The 18,799-nt window shown below is 50.9% G+C and overlaps 1 protein-coding gene across 1 annotated transcript; it reads right to left on the bottom strand.

Annotated features, from left to right (window-relative positions):
* Window positions 1-1,884: 1,884 nt before the first annotated feature.
* LOC128116778 (DNA dC->dU-editing enzyme APOBEC-3-like) lies at window positions 1,885-17,077 on the bottom strand. The gene is made up of 8 exons (XM_052748367.1): window positions 16,885-17,077; window positions 13,927-14,083; window positions 12,504-12,780; window positions 12,250-12,364; window positions 4,354-4,519; window positions 3,231-3,489; window positions 2,865-2,977; window positions 1,885-2,505 (listed from the first exon to the last, which is right to left on the bottom strand). Exons 1-8 carry the CDS (start codon window positions 16,968-16,970, stop codon window positions 2,440-2,442), a joined length of 1,239 nt encoding a protein of 412 aa, XP_052604327.1. The 5' UTR covers window positions 16,971-17,077; the 3' UTR covers window positions 1,885-2,439.
* Between the last annotated feature and the right edge of the window lie 1,722 nt (window positions 17,078-18,799).

Below are 18,799 nucleotides of genomic sequence, written 5' to 3'. Positions count from 1 at the left end.
TGGGAAGGTTGCTCAGTGGTTAGGACCACTGACTACTCCTCCAGAGGACCCAGGTTCCATTCCCAGCACCCACAGAGTGGCTCTCACCCATCTGTAAATCCAACCTCAGGGGCTCCAAATCCTTCTTCTAGCCTCTGTGTGCATCAGGGGCACATGGTGCACAGGCACACATCCAGACACATGAAAAAGAAAAGATTCGGGGTACCTCACAAATGAACTAAATGTGTTTTGTGTAATGAAATGGCCATAAGCCTTTGAGGATCATGATGGAATGTTCTAGTGACATATTTAGCTGTTAAATTGACAAGAAGACTTTTAAAAGATGGTTAACCCTGTCAGCCTGACTGGATTTGGATATGTCTTTCTTTAACAGTGTTTCCAGAGAGGTCTATGTCATTTCCTTGTGGGGTGTGTGTGTGTGTGTGTGTGTGTGTGTGTGTGTAGGGGGTACACATGAAGTCAACGTCAGCTGTCTTCCTCTATTGTATTCCATCTTATTCATTTAGTTAGTTTGTTTTTGAGACAGGCTGGCCTGGACTCCCTATACAGACAAGGCTGGCCTGGAACTCCAGAGATCCGTCTACTTCTGTGGGTAGGAAGCTGGGGTTGAAGACATGTACCATTATGCCTGGCAACTAATTAATGAAAAAGAACCTTTCACCGAACCCAGGGCTCACCATTGTAGCTAAAGTGACTGGCCAGTGAGCGAGCTCTGGGGATCATCCTATCCCTGAGCCTCCCACTCCACCCCACCAGCACCGGGCCCTAAGCAAGTCACGTCACACCTAGCCTTTTACATGGGCGCAGAGGACCAAACTCAGGTCCTCTTGGTGTACAGCAAGCACCTTACCCTCTGAATGTCTCCCAGACCCCCAGAAAGGTTTGAAGAGAGAGGACTCACCCTGATGGGGGAGACAGCTTCCCAGGGGTGGGGGTCCTGTACGGAGGAAGAGGGAAACAGGAAGCTGGGAAGCGCCAGCTTCCCTTCGTTTCCTGGCTGCAGACACGTCTTCCTAAGGTTTCCAGGCTGGCCTTGAACTGGATTGAGATCCTTCTGCCTCAGCCTCTGCGGTACATAGGACTGCTGGGGTATAGCAGCAAGCCTGCCTTAGTCTTGATAATTTAGGCACATAATAGAGATTTGGAAGGGACAGAACACAGTGAAAACAACCTAATCCAACTCTTCTACACTCCACAGGGAATTTGCCCACAAACGTCTCTTTCTTTTCCTCTTTAATCTATGTATATATACAGGCATATATATATATATATATATATATATACACACACACACACACACACACACACACACACACACATACAGGCATATATATATATATATATATATATATATATATATATATATATATACACACACACACATATATACAGGCATATATATATAGGGGCGGTGCCCACAGGTGGGGGGGGGGGCTGTCCAGGAAAGGGCATCAGATACCCTGGAGCTGGAATTAAGAGCTGGGTTAGCTGCTGGGATCTGAACTCCAGTCTTCAAGAGCAGCAAGCTTGCTTGCCTGTAGCCGTTTCTCTGGCTCCCCTTTCTTGTCATTCCCACCATGATTGGTGAGGGGCCTGTTGTTCACCTTCTTAGAGAGGAACTCGGGTTTTTGGATTTTAAACTCTTTGTTATAGCCGCGCAGTACTGGCGCACACCTTTAATGCCAGCACTCAGGAGGCTTAAAGCATGTCTCAAAATAGACAAACAAACAAACAAATAAACCCCAACTGTCTGCTCTCTTGATTTTTTATTTTTTTTGAGACAGGATCTCACTGTGTACCCCAGGCTGACCTCAAACTTGTGGCAATCTTCCTGCCCTCAGCCTCTCAAGTGCTGGATTACAGACATGACCCATCACGCCCAACTTAATTTCTTAATTTTCTTTTTTCTTTTCCCTTCTTTTTTATTTATTTATTTATTTCAAGACAAGGTTTCTCTGTGCAGTCCTGGCTATCCTGGAACTCTCTCTATAGACCAGGCTGGCCTCGAACTCTTGGAGATCCTCCTGCCCCTGCTTCCCAAGTACTGGGTTAAAGGTGTGAGCCACCATGCCCAGCCCAACTTAAATTTTTCAATTACAAAATTAAGCACCTATTAATGAAAAAAAAAAAAAAAGATAAAATGAGAATAAAAGAAAGGAAGGGAAGGTCCGGAATGGTGGCGCATTCCTTAATCCCAGCACTCAGAAGACAGAGGCAGGTGGATCTCTATGACTTTCAGGCCAGCCTAGTCTAGTAGCGAGTTCCAGAGTAGCAAGCTACACAGTGAGACTCTGCATCAAGTAACAAAACAGAAACAAAACAACAACAACAAAACAAAATAAAAGAGAAAAGAAATAGGAGAGCGAGGTCTTCTAGACCCGGCATCGGGGCGGATGCCAAAGGACATGCTTGAGACTGTCTTGAATCTCTTCTTGCCACTCAGGGCAACGGGGGTCCAAGCTGTAGATTTCCAAAGTCATTCAACAAACCTTGCAGGCCCCAGGACTGTGGAGAGAGCAATTAGGGTGTGCGAATGAGCCCGAGGAAGGGAGGAAATTGGAAATAGGGATGTTCAAGGAAAGAACAGGGGCGGAGAGGTGAGGAGAGTGCCTGAGGGAGAGAAGGCAGGACTAGGAGGCTCTGGTGGGAGAAAACAAAGTAAGTCTAGGAGGGAGGGCAGTGGGGAGGGTGAACAGTAGGGGGGCTCCAAAGCCCAGCCCAGGGAGGGAGGGGCGGGGCCTGCAGGAAGCCCAGCGGCAGGAGGGGGTGGAGCCTGAAACGGGAGGCGGTGTCTGCAGGAGGGGCCTGAAGCAGGAGGGCGGGGTCTACACTAGGAGGCGGGGCCTGCAGCAGGGCGATCTCACCTCCTTGATCCTCCGGAGCCGTCTTTGTATGCACCTGCTGTTTTTCTCCAGTTGATTCCATGGCTGGAATGGCCTTTGGGGGTTCACAAAGTTTGTCCAGCAGTCAATAAATTCTGAGATGGAAAAACGGGTAGCCAGTGAGGTCCCAGGCCGTGCAGAGGCCTTCCTTCTTCCTTCTCCCGCCTTCTCCTCCCAGGATATTACTCTCCGCATAGAATCTGCCCTTCCGGGTGGAAGCACATCTTTGCCCTCAGCAGGGTCAGCACCCTTCCTTCCTGCCCAGCTTCTCCCCCAGCCTCCTGGCCATCGCTAGTCCTCTTGGAACTGAGAAACCCTTGCCCACCGGTGGCTGTGGTCCCTTCTTACGCGGGAGGTCCATGACGTCCACCTGGATCCCTGATTGCCACAGAGAACACAGCCCCTCTTGGTACTTCCTCCTCCAGTGGAAGTACAGGCGGGAGGTGTAGACGCGCAGAACCAGGTCTGGGTGATCCCTTTTGAACGCAGCCAGTTTCTGGGCACAGTTCGGGCAGGGGCTCCATGTGAGGTAGCAGGTGATTCGCACTTGGCCCAGCTCCAAGGAACGCATCTCATCAATGAAGAGGATTTCTGCATGTTTACCTTTCTGAGGGGAGTCCAGGCAGAGAGAAGAAAGAGTTGGAAGGCAGAAGCCAGACATCATGAGATTGGGGGTGAGCTTGGAGACCAGGGGCTCTAGCTTGTGAATTTCCTAATGTCTTGCCTAGCAGAGGACTCTCCTTTCTGCACTCACTCCCTAACTCTGCATTCCCAAAGCACCACAGCCTTTTCTAAATTGGACGGGGATCCCAGAGGTGCCCAGAGAAAAGGGGTCAGTAAACAGATGGTGCTTTTGAGATGGTCCCCAGTGCTGTAGCCTCACTTTAGGATGCTGACTCAAGAGTTTTTCTTTTCTTCTTCTTCTTCTTCTTCTTCTTCTTCTTCTTCTTCTTCTTCTTCTTCTTCTTCTTCTTCTTCTTCTTCTTCTTCTTCCCCCAAGACAGGGTCTCTCAGTGTAGTCCTGACTGTCCTAAAACTCATACTATGTAGATCAGACTGGCCTTGAACTCACAGAGATCCACTTGCCTCTGCCTCCCCAGCGCTGGAATTAAAGGCGTGCACCACTACGCCCAGCAAGCGTTTTTCAAAGATGTTTTAATCAGGATGCAGCCTGGGAGACAGCAGTAAAGAGGCCACTGGGTGCAGTCCATTGTTTCTCCAAGGCAGTAAAAAAGCTGAGCTGGGAGGGTTATCTAACATTGAGTGCATCATGAATGGCGGGAAGACTTTGCTATGAAAGGGAATAACCTCGAAAGATCCAGGGCCAGCAAGAAGGACTAAGCCATAGTGTGTGAGTTTAAAAAAAAAAAAAATGGAAGTGAACATTGGGACCCTCACAGTGTGCACGGTGTACTGGAGAGGGGGAGTCCCTGGCTGCCTCTCCATCTGGCTCTGAGAACCTATCTGGCACCTTGTTTTGCAGGCAGCCTTTGAGCGGCTCTTGGTCATCGTACTGCTCCAGCTGGTAGCACAGATAGGTCGTCCTTTGGTAGAAGCGATGCTGGACGGGCTCAACCCACTGCCCGTTGTTAAACTGCAAGTTGAATATGTCTTCTCTCAGCAGATTCACCGGGTTTCTGTACAAGAAACCAACCAATGAAGGTGTGAAAATGTGACCTCTGGGCCAAGGAGGGGAAGGTGCAGGTGCCTCGGAGCATGGTCTCCCTCCCACCCTGCGCATTGGCGCCACACTCCCTGTGGATGCCATTTAGGAATGATGGGCATGCTGAACCATTTTAGAAAATGCTTCACATTTATTTATCTATTTATTAATTCTGAGTGTGTGCAATTATGCACGACTAAATGCCATAGCCCATGTGGCAGTCAGAGGTCAGCTTGCAGGAGCTGGACCCTTCCTTCTACCGCGTGGCTCATCAGGTTGGCAGCACGTTTATCTACTCAGACATCTTGCCAGCCCGAGACATATTTTTGTGTTTGTTTTTGTTTTTTTGAGACAGGGTTTCTCTGGGTAGCCTTGGCTATTCTGGAACTTTCTCTATAGACCAGGCTGGCCTCAAACTCACAGAGATCCACCTACCTCTGCCTCCTGAGTGCTGGGATTAAAGGCGTGTGCCACCACTGCCTGACTCCAGACATTTTTTTGACTCTTGCTGGCTCTAAGTCCAAACTTGAATTGATGGGGCTACGTGACATCACTGTCTGACTGACGTAGAAACTCCCCACATAGAAGCAGCCCCATAGAACACATCAGCACACTTCCTACTGCCCTGCCCGATGATCTAATGACCGACCCTCCTCTACTTCTGACGTCTGCATCATCAACCTGTCTCCACCATCCCTACAAGGCCTCCTCACTGCTCTTCTGTTTCCCTTCACTGGCAGCCCTTGGTGAGTGGCATGTGTGGTCATAAACAAGTGATGTCTCTAGCCAAGGCTGCTCCCCAATGGAACCTGAAGGTGTCTGGGCTCCATCACTGCCCCTGGAGCGAAGACATGGATTCTTCTGGGACCGTCTCTCTGCTCTGGAACCCAAGGACACCTGATGGTTCCTGGCCAAAGTGACTCTTTGATGGGACCTGAAGGCCTGGGACAAGGTGGCTCAACCGCTTAGCCTAGATGGGAGAAGGGACTGTTTCCTGTCTTGTCTCACTTCCTGGTTGAAATACAGGAGGCCCAGCTCATCCTGGGTGAACATGTGTGTTGTGTGGAATTTTTTCCTCTCCCTCTCTCTGTCCCTCTCTCCCATCTCTGTGGCTGTGACACACAGCAAAACTTGCTTCTCTTTCTTCTCTCTCAATTCCTGACTTCAGAGTATGGCACGATGTCAGGGGCAGCTTGTCTGGAGTGAATCCTCTTAACTCTGGCTTTCCTTTCTTGCCTGCCTTTCCTCACGGGTCTCTGCAGTGAGCCCCAAATCCTGTGATCTCTGCTGGAAACTCCATCTTCCATTGATTGGTAAGGCTCTGCTTTCTTCCCAGGAGTGCTGACTGCCCTGTGCCTGGAGCCCTCTCTATTAAGACACTGCTTTACCTTCCAAGGGGATGCTTTGTGAGTGCCCATAGTCCCATCACGGGACAGCCAGCCCTGTCCTTTCTTACTTACTACTAGGATGCTTTCTTTTCAAGTGGAACAAATCTGACTTCAGACTCTAAAAGCATTTAACTTCCTGTGTAACGTCACAGGCCAAAGTGTGAGCTCCCAGATCAGGAGCCTTGGCCCCGTATAGTATTGTGCATTTTCTTTCTTTCTTTCTCTCTCTCTCTCTCTCTCTCTTTGGTTTTTTGAGACAGGGTTTCTCTATGTAACAGCCCTGGCTGGCCTGGACTCCCTCTGTAGACCAGGCTGGCCTCAAACTCACAAAGATCCACCTGCCTCTGCCTTGTGAGTGCTGGGATGATTAAAGGTATGCACCACCACAGCCTGGCTATCTTCTCTTTTTCTGTGTACACGTGTGGTATGTTTGGTGTACATGCATGTGGACATATACACCCATGTGCGCCCATGTGGAGGCCAGAGCAGGACACTGGGTATCTTTATCTGTCACCCCCTACCTTATTGCCTTGAGACAGACAGGGAGCCTCTCACTGAACTGGGAGCTCCTCATTTAGTCTAGTGAGCTCCCGGGACCTGGCCATCTTTGACACTCAACACTGGGTTATAAACACATTCAGCTTTCCCAACCTTTTTTTTTACACGGGTACTGGGATTTGAACTCTGGTCTTCATGCTTACAAAGCAAATAATCAGACCTCATGAGCCATCTCCCTCACCCCTGTCTTTTCCAAGTGTTCAGGGATCTCATTTTCTGGCATCTCTGTCAAAATTCAAATCTACAAAATCTCACATGTTGGGGCAATAGGGCCATCTGAAGGGCTCCTGGTGACTCAGTGGTTAAGAGCACTGGCTGCTCTTGCAAAGGACCCAGGTTTGGTTCCCAGCACCCACATGGTGGCTCGTAGCCTTCTGTAACTCTAGTTCCAAGGTATCTGATCCCTCCTCTGCGCTCTACAGGCCATGCCTGCGGGTGTACTTACATAAGTGCAAAACATTCATATGCATGAAATGAAAAGAATTAGATCTAAAAAACAAACAAACAGAACCTCACCATGTGAGCAGGGGCGTGGTGGAGCACACCTTTAATCCCAGCACTCAAGAGGCAGAGGCAGGTGGATCTCTGTGAGTTCGAAGCCAGCCTGGTCTACAAAGTGAGTTTTAGGACAGCCAGGGCTGTTACACAGAGAAACCCCATCTTGAAAAACCAAAACCAAACCAAATACCTCACCACATGTAAAGTTTGGTGAGATTCTCTGAGCCTTAACTCATCCAACCTACCTCTCAAAAGGAAAAACGGAAGCAAGTGGACAAAGGTTACATCTAGCAGCAGCGTCCCACCCTCAGATCCCAGGCCTCATTCCCAAGACTGCAGATATGGGGGGGAGGGGGGGATAAAGAACAGTCCTGAGGTGTCCATTCCTAGCTCAGACTCTGAGAAATACTGTGAAGAGGCCCAAGTGGTCTGGGCCCAGCCTGCATCCTCACCCTGCCTGGTTCTTCAGGAGAAAGCAACCCCATGTTCTCCGGGCGGAGCACATGCCTTCTATGTCAAAACTGCAAGCACAGGTCATCGTAGACAGGTTCTCGGCCCCTCTGCATGCCCTTTCCTCCTGACTAAGTTGAGTTCATTGTCCAAGATCGATGAAACTTTTCTTTCTTTTCAAAAAGATTGTAAGCCAGGCAGTGGTGGCACATGCCTTTAATCCCAGCACTCTGGAGGCAGAAGCAAGGAGAGCTCTGTGAGTTTGAGGCCAGCCTGGTCTACAGAGTGTGTTCTAGGATAGCCAGTGCTAAAAAAAAAAAAAAAGATTTTAGTTTTCATCTTAATTCTGTAGGGGCTGGGTGGGGGGAGATGGGTATGGGCACATGTATGCTGGTGCCCTAAGAGGCCAGAAGAGGGTGTCAGATCTCCTGAAACTGGAGTTACCGGCAATTATGAGCTACCTGATGTGAGTGCGGGGTTCCTCTGCAAGAGCAGTTGGTGCTTTTAACCCCTGAGCAGTCCTCAAGCTTTCCTTATTTTGTCCAATCGTGCTCCAGCAGAGGTAACTCTGTAGCCCTCCCCCAGAAGTGTGGGTGTGGGCACATGCATGCATGAGTGCACACACAATATCCAGAAGACAATCGGAGCAGTAACACACAGGAACTTTGTGTATTAGCAGCACCTAAACAGCCTGCTGGAACTATCCTTCAGTGTATTCCATAGCTGAAGCTTCTGAACCTAAACCAAGGATGATGGTAAAGGGGCAAAAAGGTCAGCCAGAACCCAAGGAAGGATGGGTCTTACAACATCCAAAGTGCTGATGGTGATACACAGGCAGCCCTATTCCAACAGTGAACTACTCAAGGATTTATGCTTTCTCCTCAAAAGGACTCATAATCTACTTATGCCCATCCTGCCTGTGCCCACCAGGCAGATCTTTTGTTTTTAAACAGAGTCTTACTGTGTAGCTCTGGCTGACCTAAAGTTCACCATGTAGAGCAGGTTAGCCTTGAGCTCATAGAGATCCACTTATTGGTGCTAGGAATAAAGGTCTGTGCCACAGAAGGGGGCGGGGTGGGGGTAGGCTTTTAATCCCAGCACTTGGGAGGCAGAAGCAGGTGAATCTGAGTTCAAGGCTAGCCTGGTCTACAGAGTGAGTTCCAGGACAGCCAGAGCTACACAGAGAAACCCTGTCTCAGAAAAAAAAAAAAAAAAAAAAAAAAAACACACAAAACAAACAAAAAGATCTGTGCCACTACACCAAGCATTAGGCAGGTCCTTCTAAATTTTTTTTAATTTCATTTTTATTTATGTGACTCTGTGTGTGTCTGCCATCCCCATGTAGCATGTTAGCATCTGGGGATGCTATGCTATGTGCACTATGTGGGGACTGGGACATTTTATTAAGTAGGCTCTGCCTAGAAGACCCTGATAGTGATCTACAGGCTCTACCCGGGAACTGGAGGGCCCAGGGCAGTCAGGCTGGCAGTCTCAGGCTCACTCTCCTTCCTATTGTCCTGTGACTTGGCAAAGCAGAGCCTGGGGTGGAGACGGGCCTCCCCATGCAGTCTGAGCAAGGACCCCAAAGGAAAGAGGAAGTAAATGCCAGAAAGGGAGGCGGAGGCACAGGTGGATTGGGAAGGGGGAAAGGCAGATGGGAGTCCTCTTCACTCACCCCTACCTGGCACTTGGTGTGGGTCAGGGCACAGGATTTCATCTATAGCCCTGGAGAAGGTAGTACCTCTGCCCTATCTGCTACACCAACAGTACAGGAAGGGGGGCACAGTGGGGTAGGGGTGGCGTGGGGGGGAGGTTCATGGCTCTGTCATCTCAGAAGAGGTCTCAAGCACACAGAGAGGCAGAGACTGTCTCTAGAAGCCACACAGCGATGAAGGACATGGCTGGAGTGCTGGCCAGGTCTGCTTGGCTGGGTTCCCTCCCGCTCCAGCTGCTGCTTCTGTGGCCTTCATTGTTCTAAGTAGCAGGAGTAAGGGGGTGGGGAAGAGGTGACTCCCCCACGGCCTGCCAGGTCTAAGATACAAGGACATGGACTTCAAGTGCACATTCCTGAAGCTGTCGGCCTGCTTTGGCAAGTCTCAACCAAGGAGCCTCAGATTAGAAAATACAAAGAACACTCTGTGAAAGCTGTCACCTCAGGGCCTGGCTCTCACAAGAACTAGAGCCCCCAGCAGGCCTTCTCTCTCCCCACAGTCCTCCTCCGGTACCTCCTCCCTACGCTCAGCCTCCATCCCGCCCTGGCTCCAATCCGACATTAACAGAGACTCCGGCAAGAGTTTAGAGAGCCCCTCCTCCCCCATCTATCCTAACATCCTGGAGCCAGCGTCTGAGGAAGATTACAGAATGAGCTGGGTCCTTTCAGGAAGAGGTCACATCTGTATATCCGAGTTAGAGGGCTGAGGTGTGTCTCACATCAAAAGGTGGAACCCTGGCTTCTCCCTAGGGAATATTCCCACGTCTCCAGCCTTGAGAGGCACCGTGAGGGACAGAATACACCAAGTCTGTGAGCCAGGGGAAGAGGTGGTGTATGCTGCCTGAGGAGCCATGCCAGGCTCTGGCAGCTACTGGACACGCGGGGGTGGGTCTCAAGGACAGGCCTAAGTACCTCCCAACACAAGAGGCAGTCTTGCTCATGAGGGACAATGTTGGTGACTGGGATCATGGAGCTTGGGGCCACATCAGGGCCCCTCTGTACCTCTTCCCTTAGGGGAGATTTGGAAGGCAGACATGCTGACCCAGCCAGAGGACCCTGGCTGCTGCTGCCCTCAAATGACATACCAACAGCCCAGAGGAAGATGGGACTCTGGCCACCACATGGTGACCTCATAGTATCCCTGCCCCTGTGTCTGCATGCCTGGAGTCATCTGGGTCAAGCTGAGGCCTTGCTTCTCATGGTGTTATGAAATGGCAGGGGATGTCAAAGGCGATTATCCCTGGCCAGCCTGTCAGCATGCTCCCCTGAGCTTCCCCGAAACACCTGCCTCCTGGTCTCACTTCCCATCCTGCCCAGGGCCAGAGGTGCATCCCCTGGTTGTCCCTCTTAGACAGTATCTACCCTTAAAAAACAAACAAACCAGTATTTATTCCTTGTATTATTATTATTATTATAATATGTGTGTGTGCATGTGTGTGTGTATGACATAGGTGTGTATCTGCCATGGCCTAAGTCTGGAGGTCAGAGGGCAACTCAGTAGAGTTGGTTCTCCCCTTCCTCCTTTCTGGGGGTTCCAGGGATCAAGCTCATGTGGCAAGGCTGTATGACAAGGACCTTTACTGAACCGTCTTACCAGCCTCTACTCTTCCCCGCCTTGTTCCTCAACCCCCCTCCCCGACTCTTACGTAAGTATATACTCCACCATTCCTTTCTGTCCAGTCCCCATGGCTCACCTGCATCCCCCCAGAACGTCATCTCTGGGAGACATCAGACAGATATTTGACAGGGTGAGGGGACAATGAGGAGGGGTCCAGGGTGTCGCAAGGTCTAAATGGAAGAAGGTGTCAGGGCTTGGTCAGGGATTCTCCTGGGCCCTGACAACTCTGGGCTCTCCATCCACAAAGAAGTCTCTTATGGTAAGGAGCCCAAGTTCAAGGCCCTAAGCCTTAGGACTCAGAATGGAACCATTTAGATGGGTCCTAATCCGAGCCTTAGAGAGGGAAGAGGGAATTTGGACAGAGGGATGCTAGGACCACAGCACACAGAGACTCAACAAGAAGGGACCATCTACAAGCCAGGGGAGAGCCTCAGAAAAAAACTGCCCGCCAGCCTCTGGGACCTGGAGAGGGCACAGCGGGCTGGCTTAGCATCTGGTGGGTGACATCCTGGCCGCTGGGAATCTGACAGCCTCTTCCTTCCTCTTAACACTCAGGCTGCATTTTTTTTTTTTTTAAGACAGGGTTTCGCCGGGCGGTGGTGGCGCACACCATTAATCCCAGCACTCGGGAGGCAGAGCCAGGCGGACCTCTGTGAGTCCCAGGCCAGCCTGGGCTACCAAGTGAGTTCCAGGAGAGGCGCAAAGCTACACAGAGAAACCCTGTCTCGAAAAACCAAAAAATAAATAAATAAATAAAAATAAAGACAGCGTTTCTCTGTGTAGCCCTGGCTGTCCTAGAACTTGATCTGTAGACCAGTATGGCCTCGAACTCACAGAGATTCGCCTGCCTCTACCTCACGAGTGCTGGGATTAAAGACGTGTGCCACCACTGCCCAGCGGCTGTCTTTTATTTTAAAAAAAATTATTTTCTACGTGCCGTGGTGTTTTGCCTGCATGTGTGCCTGTGCGAGGGTTCTGGATTCCCGTGGGCTAGAGTTATGTCCAGTTCTGAGCAGCCACGTGGGTGCTGGGAACTGAACCCAGGTCCTCTGGAAGAGCAGCCAATGCTCTTAACTGCTGAGCATCTCTTCACCTCCTCCAGGCTGCCTTGTTGGAGTCTCTACCTTACAACCTCCATGCCCACACATACACCAGTTCGTTTCCGTTTAGCAAGAGGATTCAATCACGGTGTCGTGATCGGAGACACCAGGCTACGGGGTGGGAAGAGCCTTGTGGGTAAAGATGCCCCAGAGAAAGAGGAGGTCTGGGAGGAGGGAGAAGAGGGGAGGTGGCCCGGCATAAGAAAGCCCCTCGCCGGGTGGTGGTGGCACATGCCTTTCATCCCAGCACTCGGGAGGCAGAGCCAGGCGGATCTCTGTGAGTTCGAGGCCAGCCTGGGCTACCAAGTGAGTCCCAGGAAAGGCGCAAAGTTACACAGAGAAACCCTGTCTCGAATAAAAAAAAAAAAGAAAGTCCCTCACCTGAGAATATCCCAAAGCTTGGAATCCTGGAACCTAAAATTGATTTTAAGTTTCTTCCAAGGCCTGAACGACTTGCCGCCATTGTCCACAAACGCGTCCCAACACTTTTTAAATTCTGAGACAGAAGAGGAGAGAAGGCGGTCAGGGGCCAGCAGAGCTCTCCACAGTCCCTCAAGGCTGGCACCCCGGCCGCTCCCCCTTCACTGTGCGGCACGCCCACAGGCCCTCCTGCAGCCCTGACGCCCACCCCTCACCTGGGAAGTCCATGGCAGCTATCTGGGCTCCTGCCTGAATCAGCCTGTGGAGCTTGTGCTGGTAGTGGGGGTCCCAAAAATAGTAGAGGCGGGAGCTGAAGATGGCCAGGCTCAGGTTGCGGTGGGTGGCCAGGAACCTGGCCACCTGCTCCGCACAGCTGCCACAGGGGCTCCAGGACACATACCAGGTGATCTTGTACTCTTTACTAGGGGGCAACACTTCCAGTAATTGGGCGTGGAACCAGTAGAGGAAGCACTCTTCAGCATGGATGTCATCCTGGGAAAGAAAGGGGAACCCATGATGGGGGGGGGGGGGAGCAGGCTGCGTGTGGAGGCGGGATTCTGGCACTGGACTGGTTCTGTGTCTCCACCCCTCACCAGCCTCCTTTGTTAATTTTGCATCCCTCACCATTCCAGGTTTAGCTACTAACCCCACATCCGTTCTGCACCTCCCTGGCATCTCTCAGTAGCATTCTGAGCCCTGCTGTAGCCAGGTCCACCGGGCGGCTAGTTATCATCTGCGGTATCTGCCAGGGAGGGCACAGGCTAAGATGTTCCCTTAGCTGGCCGTGGGTAGCTACCGAGTCTTGAAATGTGGCTCATCCGAGTTAACATTTACAGCATGTACGCAACACACGTCATTTTGTTTCCTCTAAACATGTATTTTATTGGTTTTTCAAGACAGTGCTTTTCTGTGTAGCCCTGGCTGTCCTGGAGCTGGCTCTGTAGACCAGGCTGGCCTTGAACTCAGAGATCCTCCTGCCTCTGCCTCCTCAATGCTGGGATTAAAGGTGTGCACCACCATGCCCAGCCACATTAATCATTCTATATTCTCAATGGGCTAAGGAGAGCCTGAGCAATCTATTTATTTAGATTGTGTGTGTGTGTGTGTGTGTGTGTGTGTGTGTGTGTGTGTGTGTTCCCGTGTGTGGGAACACACGTGTGCTGGAGCATGTGTATGTGGAGGCTAGAACTTGATACTGGATGTTTTTCTCGTTTACTCTCCACATTGAAGCAGGGTCCCCCACTGTACCCAGAGCTCGATGCTTCAGCTAGCCCAGTGAGCCAGCTTGCCCTGGCACTTCCCTGGCTCTGCCTCCCATAGGTTAGGATTGTAGCTGCCCTCTGTGCCCACCCGGCTTTTACATGGATGCCCGGGATCCAAACTCTGGTCTTCTCCATGCCTCTGGTGCCCCTTGGTATTTATTGATTTGTTTGTTTGGATAAGATCTCACATCACCCAGGCGGGCCCCGGACTCTACATAACCCAGGATGATCTTGCACTGCCAGCCTTCCTGAGAGCTAGGATTACAGGTATGAGCCACTGTGCCTGGGTTTTCTGGGCCGCCACGGATCAAACCCAGGACTCCATGCACATCAGGTAAACTCTCTACCAACTGAGCTACACCTCCAACCCTAATACCTCTTTTCTGAAGACCCCCTGGTAAAGGGGGGCGAGTTCACCGCACTCCATCCTATGCACTTCGTAGCACAAGAAGGTGTTGTTTCGGCTGTTGGCATAGCGTAGGTTCTCAAAGTGGAAGTAGAAGGTTCTTTGATACAACAGCTTTATCGGGTTTCTACAGGCACAAGGGAGAAAACAGAAGCTGCAGCATGTGCCCTGGAGGGACTCCAAGCAGAACAAGGCCCCTGGAGTCCTGAGACACCGCCTCATGTCAACCTTTGACAGTTCCCGAAAGCGGGGAGATGGGGGAAAGGGGAGGGAATGCTGTTGTCAGAGTAGTCCTTCCTGTCCGACCCGTGTCCCAGTGCCTGCCCTTCCAGTGGAGCCCCTACCTGAGAACATGGGCGGCACAGAACGCTTCCAAGCCTGAGTAATAACGGTTAGCATCTCACCCCAGCCCCTTCCTGACTTAACACCTCTATAGAGTACGGAGGTTTTAGAAATCAAGGAAATGGTACTCTAGCTATGACTCAGTAATAAAGTGCTTATACCCAACTCCCAGTTCTCAGAGCAGATGTAAAAGCCAGGCACAGGGGTGTGCATCTATAACCCCAGAGCTAGGGTAGCAGAGACAGGAGGATCCCAGGAGCTCTTTGGCCAGCCAACTGGAATCCACAAGCTTGTTTCACTGAAAGGTCCTAACTCAAAGAAATAAGGCGGAGTGCAACTGAGGAAGACACTGGACATCAACCTCTGGCTTCCAGATGTCAGCACATGAGTACAACCACACACACACACACACACACACACACACACACACACACACACACACAGAGAGAGAGAGAGAGAGAGAGAGAGAGAGATCTTGTCAGAGAAATTCCTACCTTCACATAGACAATCTACTGTCTCAGCATTTCTTGGGTCTGAACTCATAAAAATCCTTCCATGACCCTGCAGGAAATGTTCCCATTTAATAGACAGGGTAAGCCCAAGCCTGTAACTATAGCCTTTGGGGAGCAGGAACAGGGGGAGATTATTACAAAATTGAGTCCTGCTTGATCTATATAGTGAGTTCAAGGCTAGCCAAGGCTTCATAGCAAAATCCTGTCTGAAAAAAACAAAAGCAGCCAAACTACTACCACCACCACCACCACCACCACCAAATCCCACAACACAGTAACAACCCAAAACCAGGAGGCAGAGATCCCCTATCATAGAGCTTGGTGGGAAAGAACTGGGTCCCTGGTAGACCAGTTGATCTCCGATGTTGTTAGGACAATGGTTAAGTGTTGGTGGAGGGAATCAGCCTGGACCCCCTCCCTCAGTCAGCAGCCTGGAGAACAAAAGGCCGGAAGACCCAGCCTTCAATCAACCCCTGGTCAGAAGAAGAGTCTTATCTCTGTCACAGGGAGGAGAGGTGACACCCAGGCCTGGTTTCAAGGCCACCCATGGGCCAAGGCTATTAACAGATAAGTGTCTATACCTGGCTTCGGGAGCTCTAAGCCTGGAAAGAGCGGTGGCTGGCAAGGCCTGTCTGTTGAAGATTCAGACATGCTTTTCTTGAGAGGCCTTGCAGAGGCCCCTCCTGACAGTTGCTCTGTACAGGTCTATCCACCACTAGATAGAATCAAGTCACTCAGGAGAAGGTGAATGTTCTAAAGACGGGGGAAAAAACCCCACTATGGGCCAGGAAGATGGTTCAGCAGGTAAAAGAACTAGCCTTGAAAGCCTGCATCCCCCCACCCCCTACCCATGGCTGCTTGGGGTGCAGGAGGGCCCGTGGTCTCCGGCTGCTGACCACTCTTACTCCTCCACTTTCTTGGCACTAACTGGGCCTGCCTTCTACTTACACATGAGCCGTCCAAGGAATTTTTTAATCAAGCTCAAAAGCACCAGGAGAGGGAATAGAAATCAGTGACAGTGTCACCTGTGGGAGTAGGCAGTTTGGGGGTATAACTTCCATATTCATATGTATACATATATACATATACACGCGCACACACACACACACGCTTATGTCTCTATTTATTTATTTATTTAGGTTTTTTGAAACGTTTTCTCTGTGTAGCTCTGGAACTCACTCTGTAGCTCAGGCTGGCCTCAAACTTACAGAGATCCACCTGGCTCTGCCTCCCGAGTGCTGGGATAAAAGGCGTGCGCCACCACCGCCGGGCTGCCTATATCTCTTGACATTGGATATGTGTACGTGTGTGTGTGTGTGTGTGTGTGTGTGTGTGTGTGTGTGTGTGCGTGAGAGAGAGAGAGAGAGAGAGAGAGAGAGAATATGTGCATGTTGGGATGCCTGGAGGTCTGAAGTTGGAGATGCAATTGGTTGTGGGAATTGAACTTGGGTCCTCTGTGGAAGCAGAAACCGTTCCTAACTGAAGAGCCAATCTCCCCAGTGCCAACCCCGCCCGCCCCCTACTCTTTTTCTTTTTCTCAAAGGTTATCTGAATGGTGTGGTTGTGAGGGGTCACAGTGGCCATCCAGGAAGTGGGTGTGTCGAGGGACTTCTCTTTTCACGCTTTCTTTCCCGGGGGGGCTACTTCGGGAAAGGTGATTCACATCAGAGTGGCCCCCTCTTCTCCCGAGGTTGGGTGGGAACAGCATGGAGAGCCTAGAACATCCATCGAAAGTGCTCCAAAGTTCGCTTCCATGGACTTGTCTTTAAATTCTGACGCACAGCCCAGCCCAGGATCAGCGGAAAGACCCACGGGCGAGCAGCCCCCGCCTGAGGAGGAGTTTTAAGAGGAAGAAATATGGGAGATATGGAGAGGAGTGCCAGGGGGCCAGTGTAAAAGCAGCTACGAGGCAACCGCGGGACCCTCGAAGGGAGTGCGGGCTACCGAGGATCATGGAGAGAGAGAGAGGAGTCGCAGGGTTGGGGACCTGGAGGAGAGGCCCAGCACATAGCACAATGGGGGCCCCCAGGAAGAGACTGCAGGGGAAATCTTGGAGTAGCGGGGCCAGCGGTACCTGATTGGTGAGTAGGGTCTGCGACGGCGGCATCCCGGGCAGGTTGGTCCCATCCCAGCTCTGGGCCCCAGGCGCTGGGATTGCATTTCCTGTGTATAGGCCCCGGTTTTGGGAGACCCCAGAAATGCGAGTGACCTCCTGGGCCATGTGAGTGCAGGCCCCACCCTCTTCCTGCTTCAGCTCCCGGAATGGGAGGGCTCTGGGCGATCGAGCCCAGCAGGCTCCTGCCTACCTTCCCTCCTACCATCTGTCCCCCTCGATTGGCAGAGACCTGCTCCTGGGTACAATGGCCCGAGGGGATCGCAAAGAGAAAGAGAAACTAACTGTTGGCGGTGGGAGGCCGGCGCCGAGGCGGTGAGGGGCAGGACACGCCTCTAGGGTAGCCTCAGGCTTCTCCATCCCACCGGCTCATTCCAGGCTGTGCCAGAACTTGGAGCGGTAGCTGCCAGCTGAACCCTGACTCTTCAGGTGTGAAGGAGGCGTGGATTCTGGGTGGGGACTCCTGGGCTCTCTCCCCTCGACTCAGGGGAGGGGACAGTCTAGCTTTGGGTTTCTAGTTGTGGACTTGGATTTTGGCATCTTTCATCTCTAATTTCCCAGCTGCCCAAGGTGTAGAGCCAGCCCAAGCTCAGATGGGTCATTGATGGCTCAGGACCAGCTGCCGGTGGACGAGCTGGCATTAGAGTCCGTGATCCAAGCTCATTTCCTGTTTGTCCCTGCAGATGAGGGAGACAGATGCTCAAAGGTGGACGAGCTTGCTTTCCCCACAGACCTGGCTCTCAAAGGTGGCAGTGTGGACCAAGAACCAGAAGCACGAACTTCTGGTTATTGAAGTTCATCCAGAGTTCTTTGGAGGAATGAATGCACGTGGCGTCAAATAATCTGACGCGTCCTTGGATACATGTCTGTGCTGGTGAATCCTTGCTCTCTACAGAGGCTCTGGGCTCAGTCGCTTGCTGTCCTGGAGTGAGAATGTGTCACAGCGCCCCCACCTGGCGGAAGTCTGTCCTACCTCTGTGCAAAGGGGATTAACTGGTTGAACTTGGTGGGGATGAGGTGTGTGCGGAGGTTTTTCTATTGCCATGGAAAACAAATGGACACAATATAACAACATTAATGGGAAATAATACTTCATTCAGAACTAGACACATTTAAAAAGAAAATATAACAAAAAGGAGACCCAGAAAATGCACCAAACCCAGATTCCGAGGAGTCCAAAGACACAGTGGTAAAAATTCCGTCTTTGCAGCCAAGGAATGAACTCTGTCCCCTTATTACTGTATGGTCTTTGGTGATTTATTTAACACCCCGAGTCTAGTATTTCCTCATCTATAAATGGGCGTTTAAAAAAAAAAGCCAACTGGGCGGTGGTGGCGCACGCCTTTAATCCCAGCACTCGGGAGGCAGAGGCAGGCGGATCTCTGTGAGTTCGAGGCCAGCCTGGGCTACCAAGTGAGTTCCAGGAGAGGCGCAAAGCTACACAGAGAAACCCTGTCTCGAAAAACCAAAAAAAAAAAAAAAAAAAAAAAAAAAAAAAAAAAAAAAGCCAACCTGGTGGTGGTGGCGGCGGCGCACGCCTTTAATTCCAGCTCTGGGGAAGCAGAGGCAGGTGGATCTCTGTGAGTTCCAGAGACAGCCAGGGCTGAGTGGATCCAGAGACAGCCAGAGTGAGTTTACAGAGTGAGTTCCAGGACAGCCAGGGCTACGCAAAGAAACCCTGTCTTGAACCTCCCTCCCTCCAAAAAAAAAAAAAAAAAAAAAAAAATTCCTACTTTATAGGGTTACTGCCAAGATAACATGTGGTTTATTTAAGGAACTTATTGGGTACCCAAATTGTTAAGAAAACTGAGCCAAAAAAAATGATATCACCACTGACACTACATTTATTTCTTCATTTTATATATATATATATGTG

This window comes from Peromyscus californicus, unplaced genomic scaffold (assembly GCF_007827085.1).
Source record: "Peromyscus californicus insignis strain IS unplaced genomic scaffold, ASM782708v3 Scaffold_20__1_contigs__length_68692818, whole genome shotgun sequence".
NCBI classification, from domain to species: domain Eukaryota; kingdom Metazoa; phylum Chordata; class Mammalia; order Rodentia; family Cricetidae; genus Peromyscus; species Peromyscus californicus.
Note: the sequence above shows the minus strand (reverse complement) of the source record. Positions and strands in the feature narration are given on the sequence as shown.

Bases quoted from the DNA above. Each gene is read 5' to 3' on its own strand.
- LOC128116778 (XM_052748367.1), bottom strand. From the start codon at position 16,970: ATGCAATCCCAGCGCCTGGGGCCCAGAGCTGGGATGGGACCAACCTGC. The intron at 12,365-12,503 runs GTGAGGGGTGGG...CTTCTGTCTCAG, and splicing joins AGCTGCCATGGACTTCCCAG to AATTTAAAAAGTGTTGGGAC. The intron at 2,506-2,864 runs GTGAGATCGCCC...CTCTCTCCACAG, and splicing joins GGCTCCGGAGGATCAAGGAG to TCCTGGGGCCTGCAAGGTTT.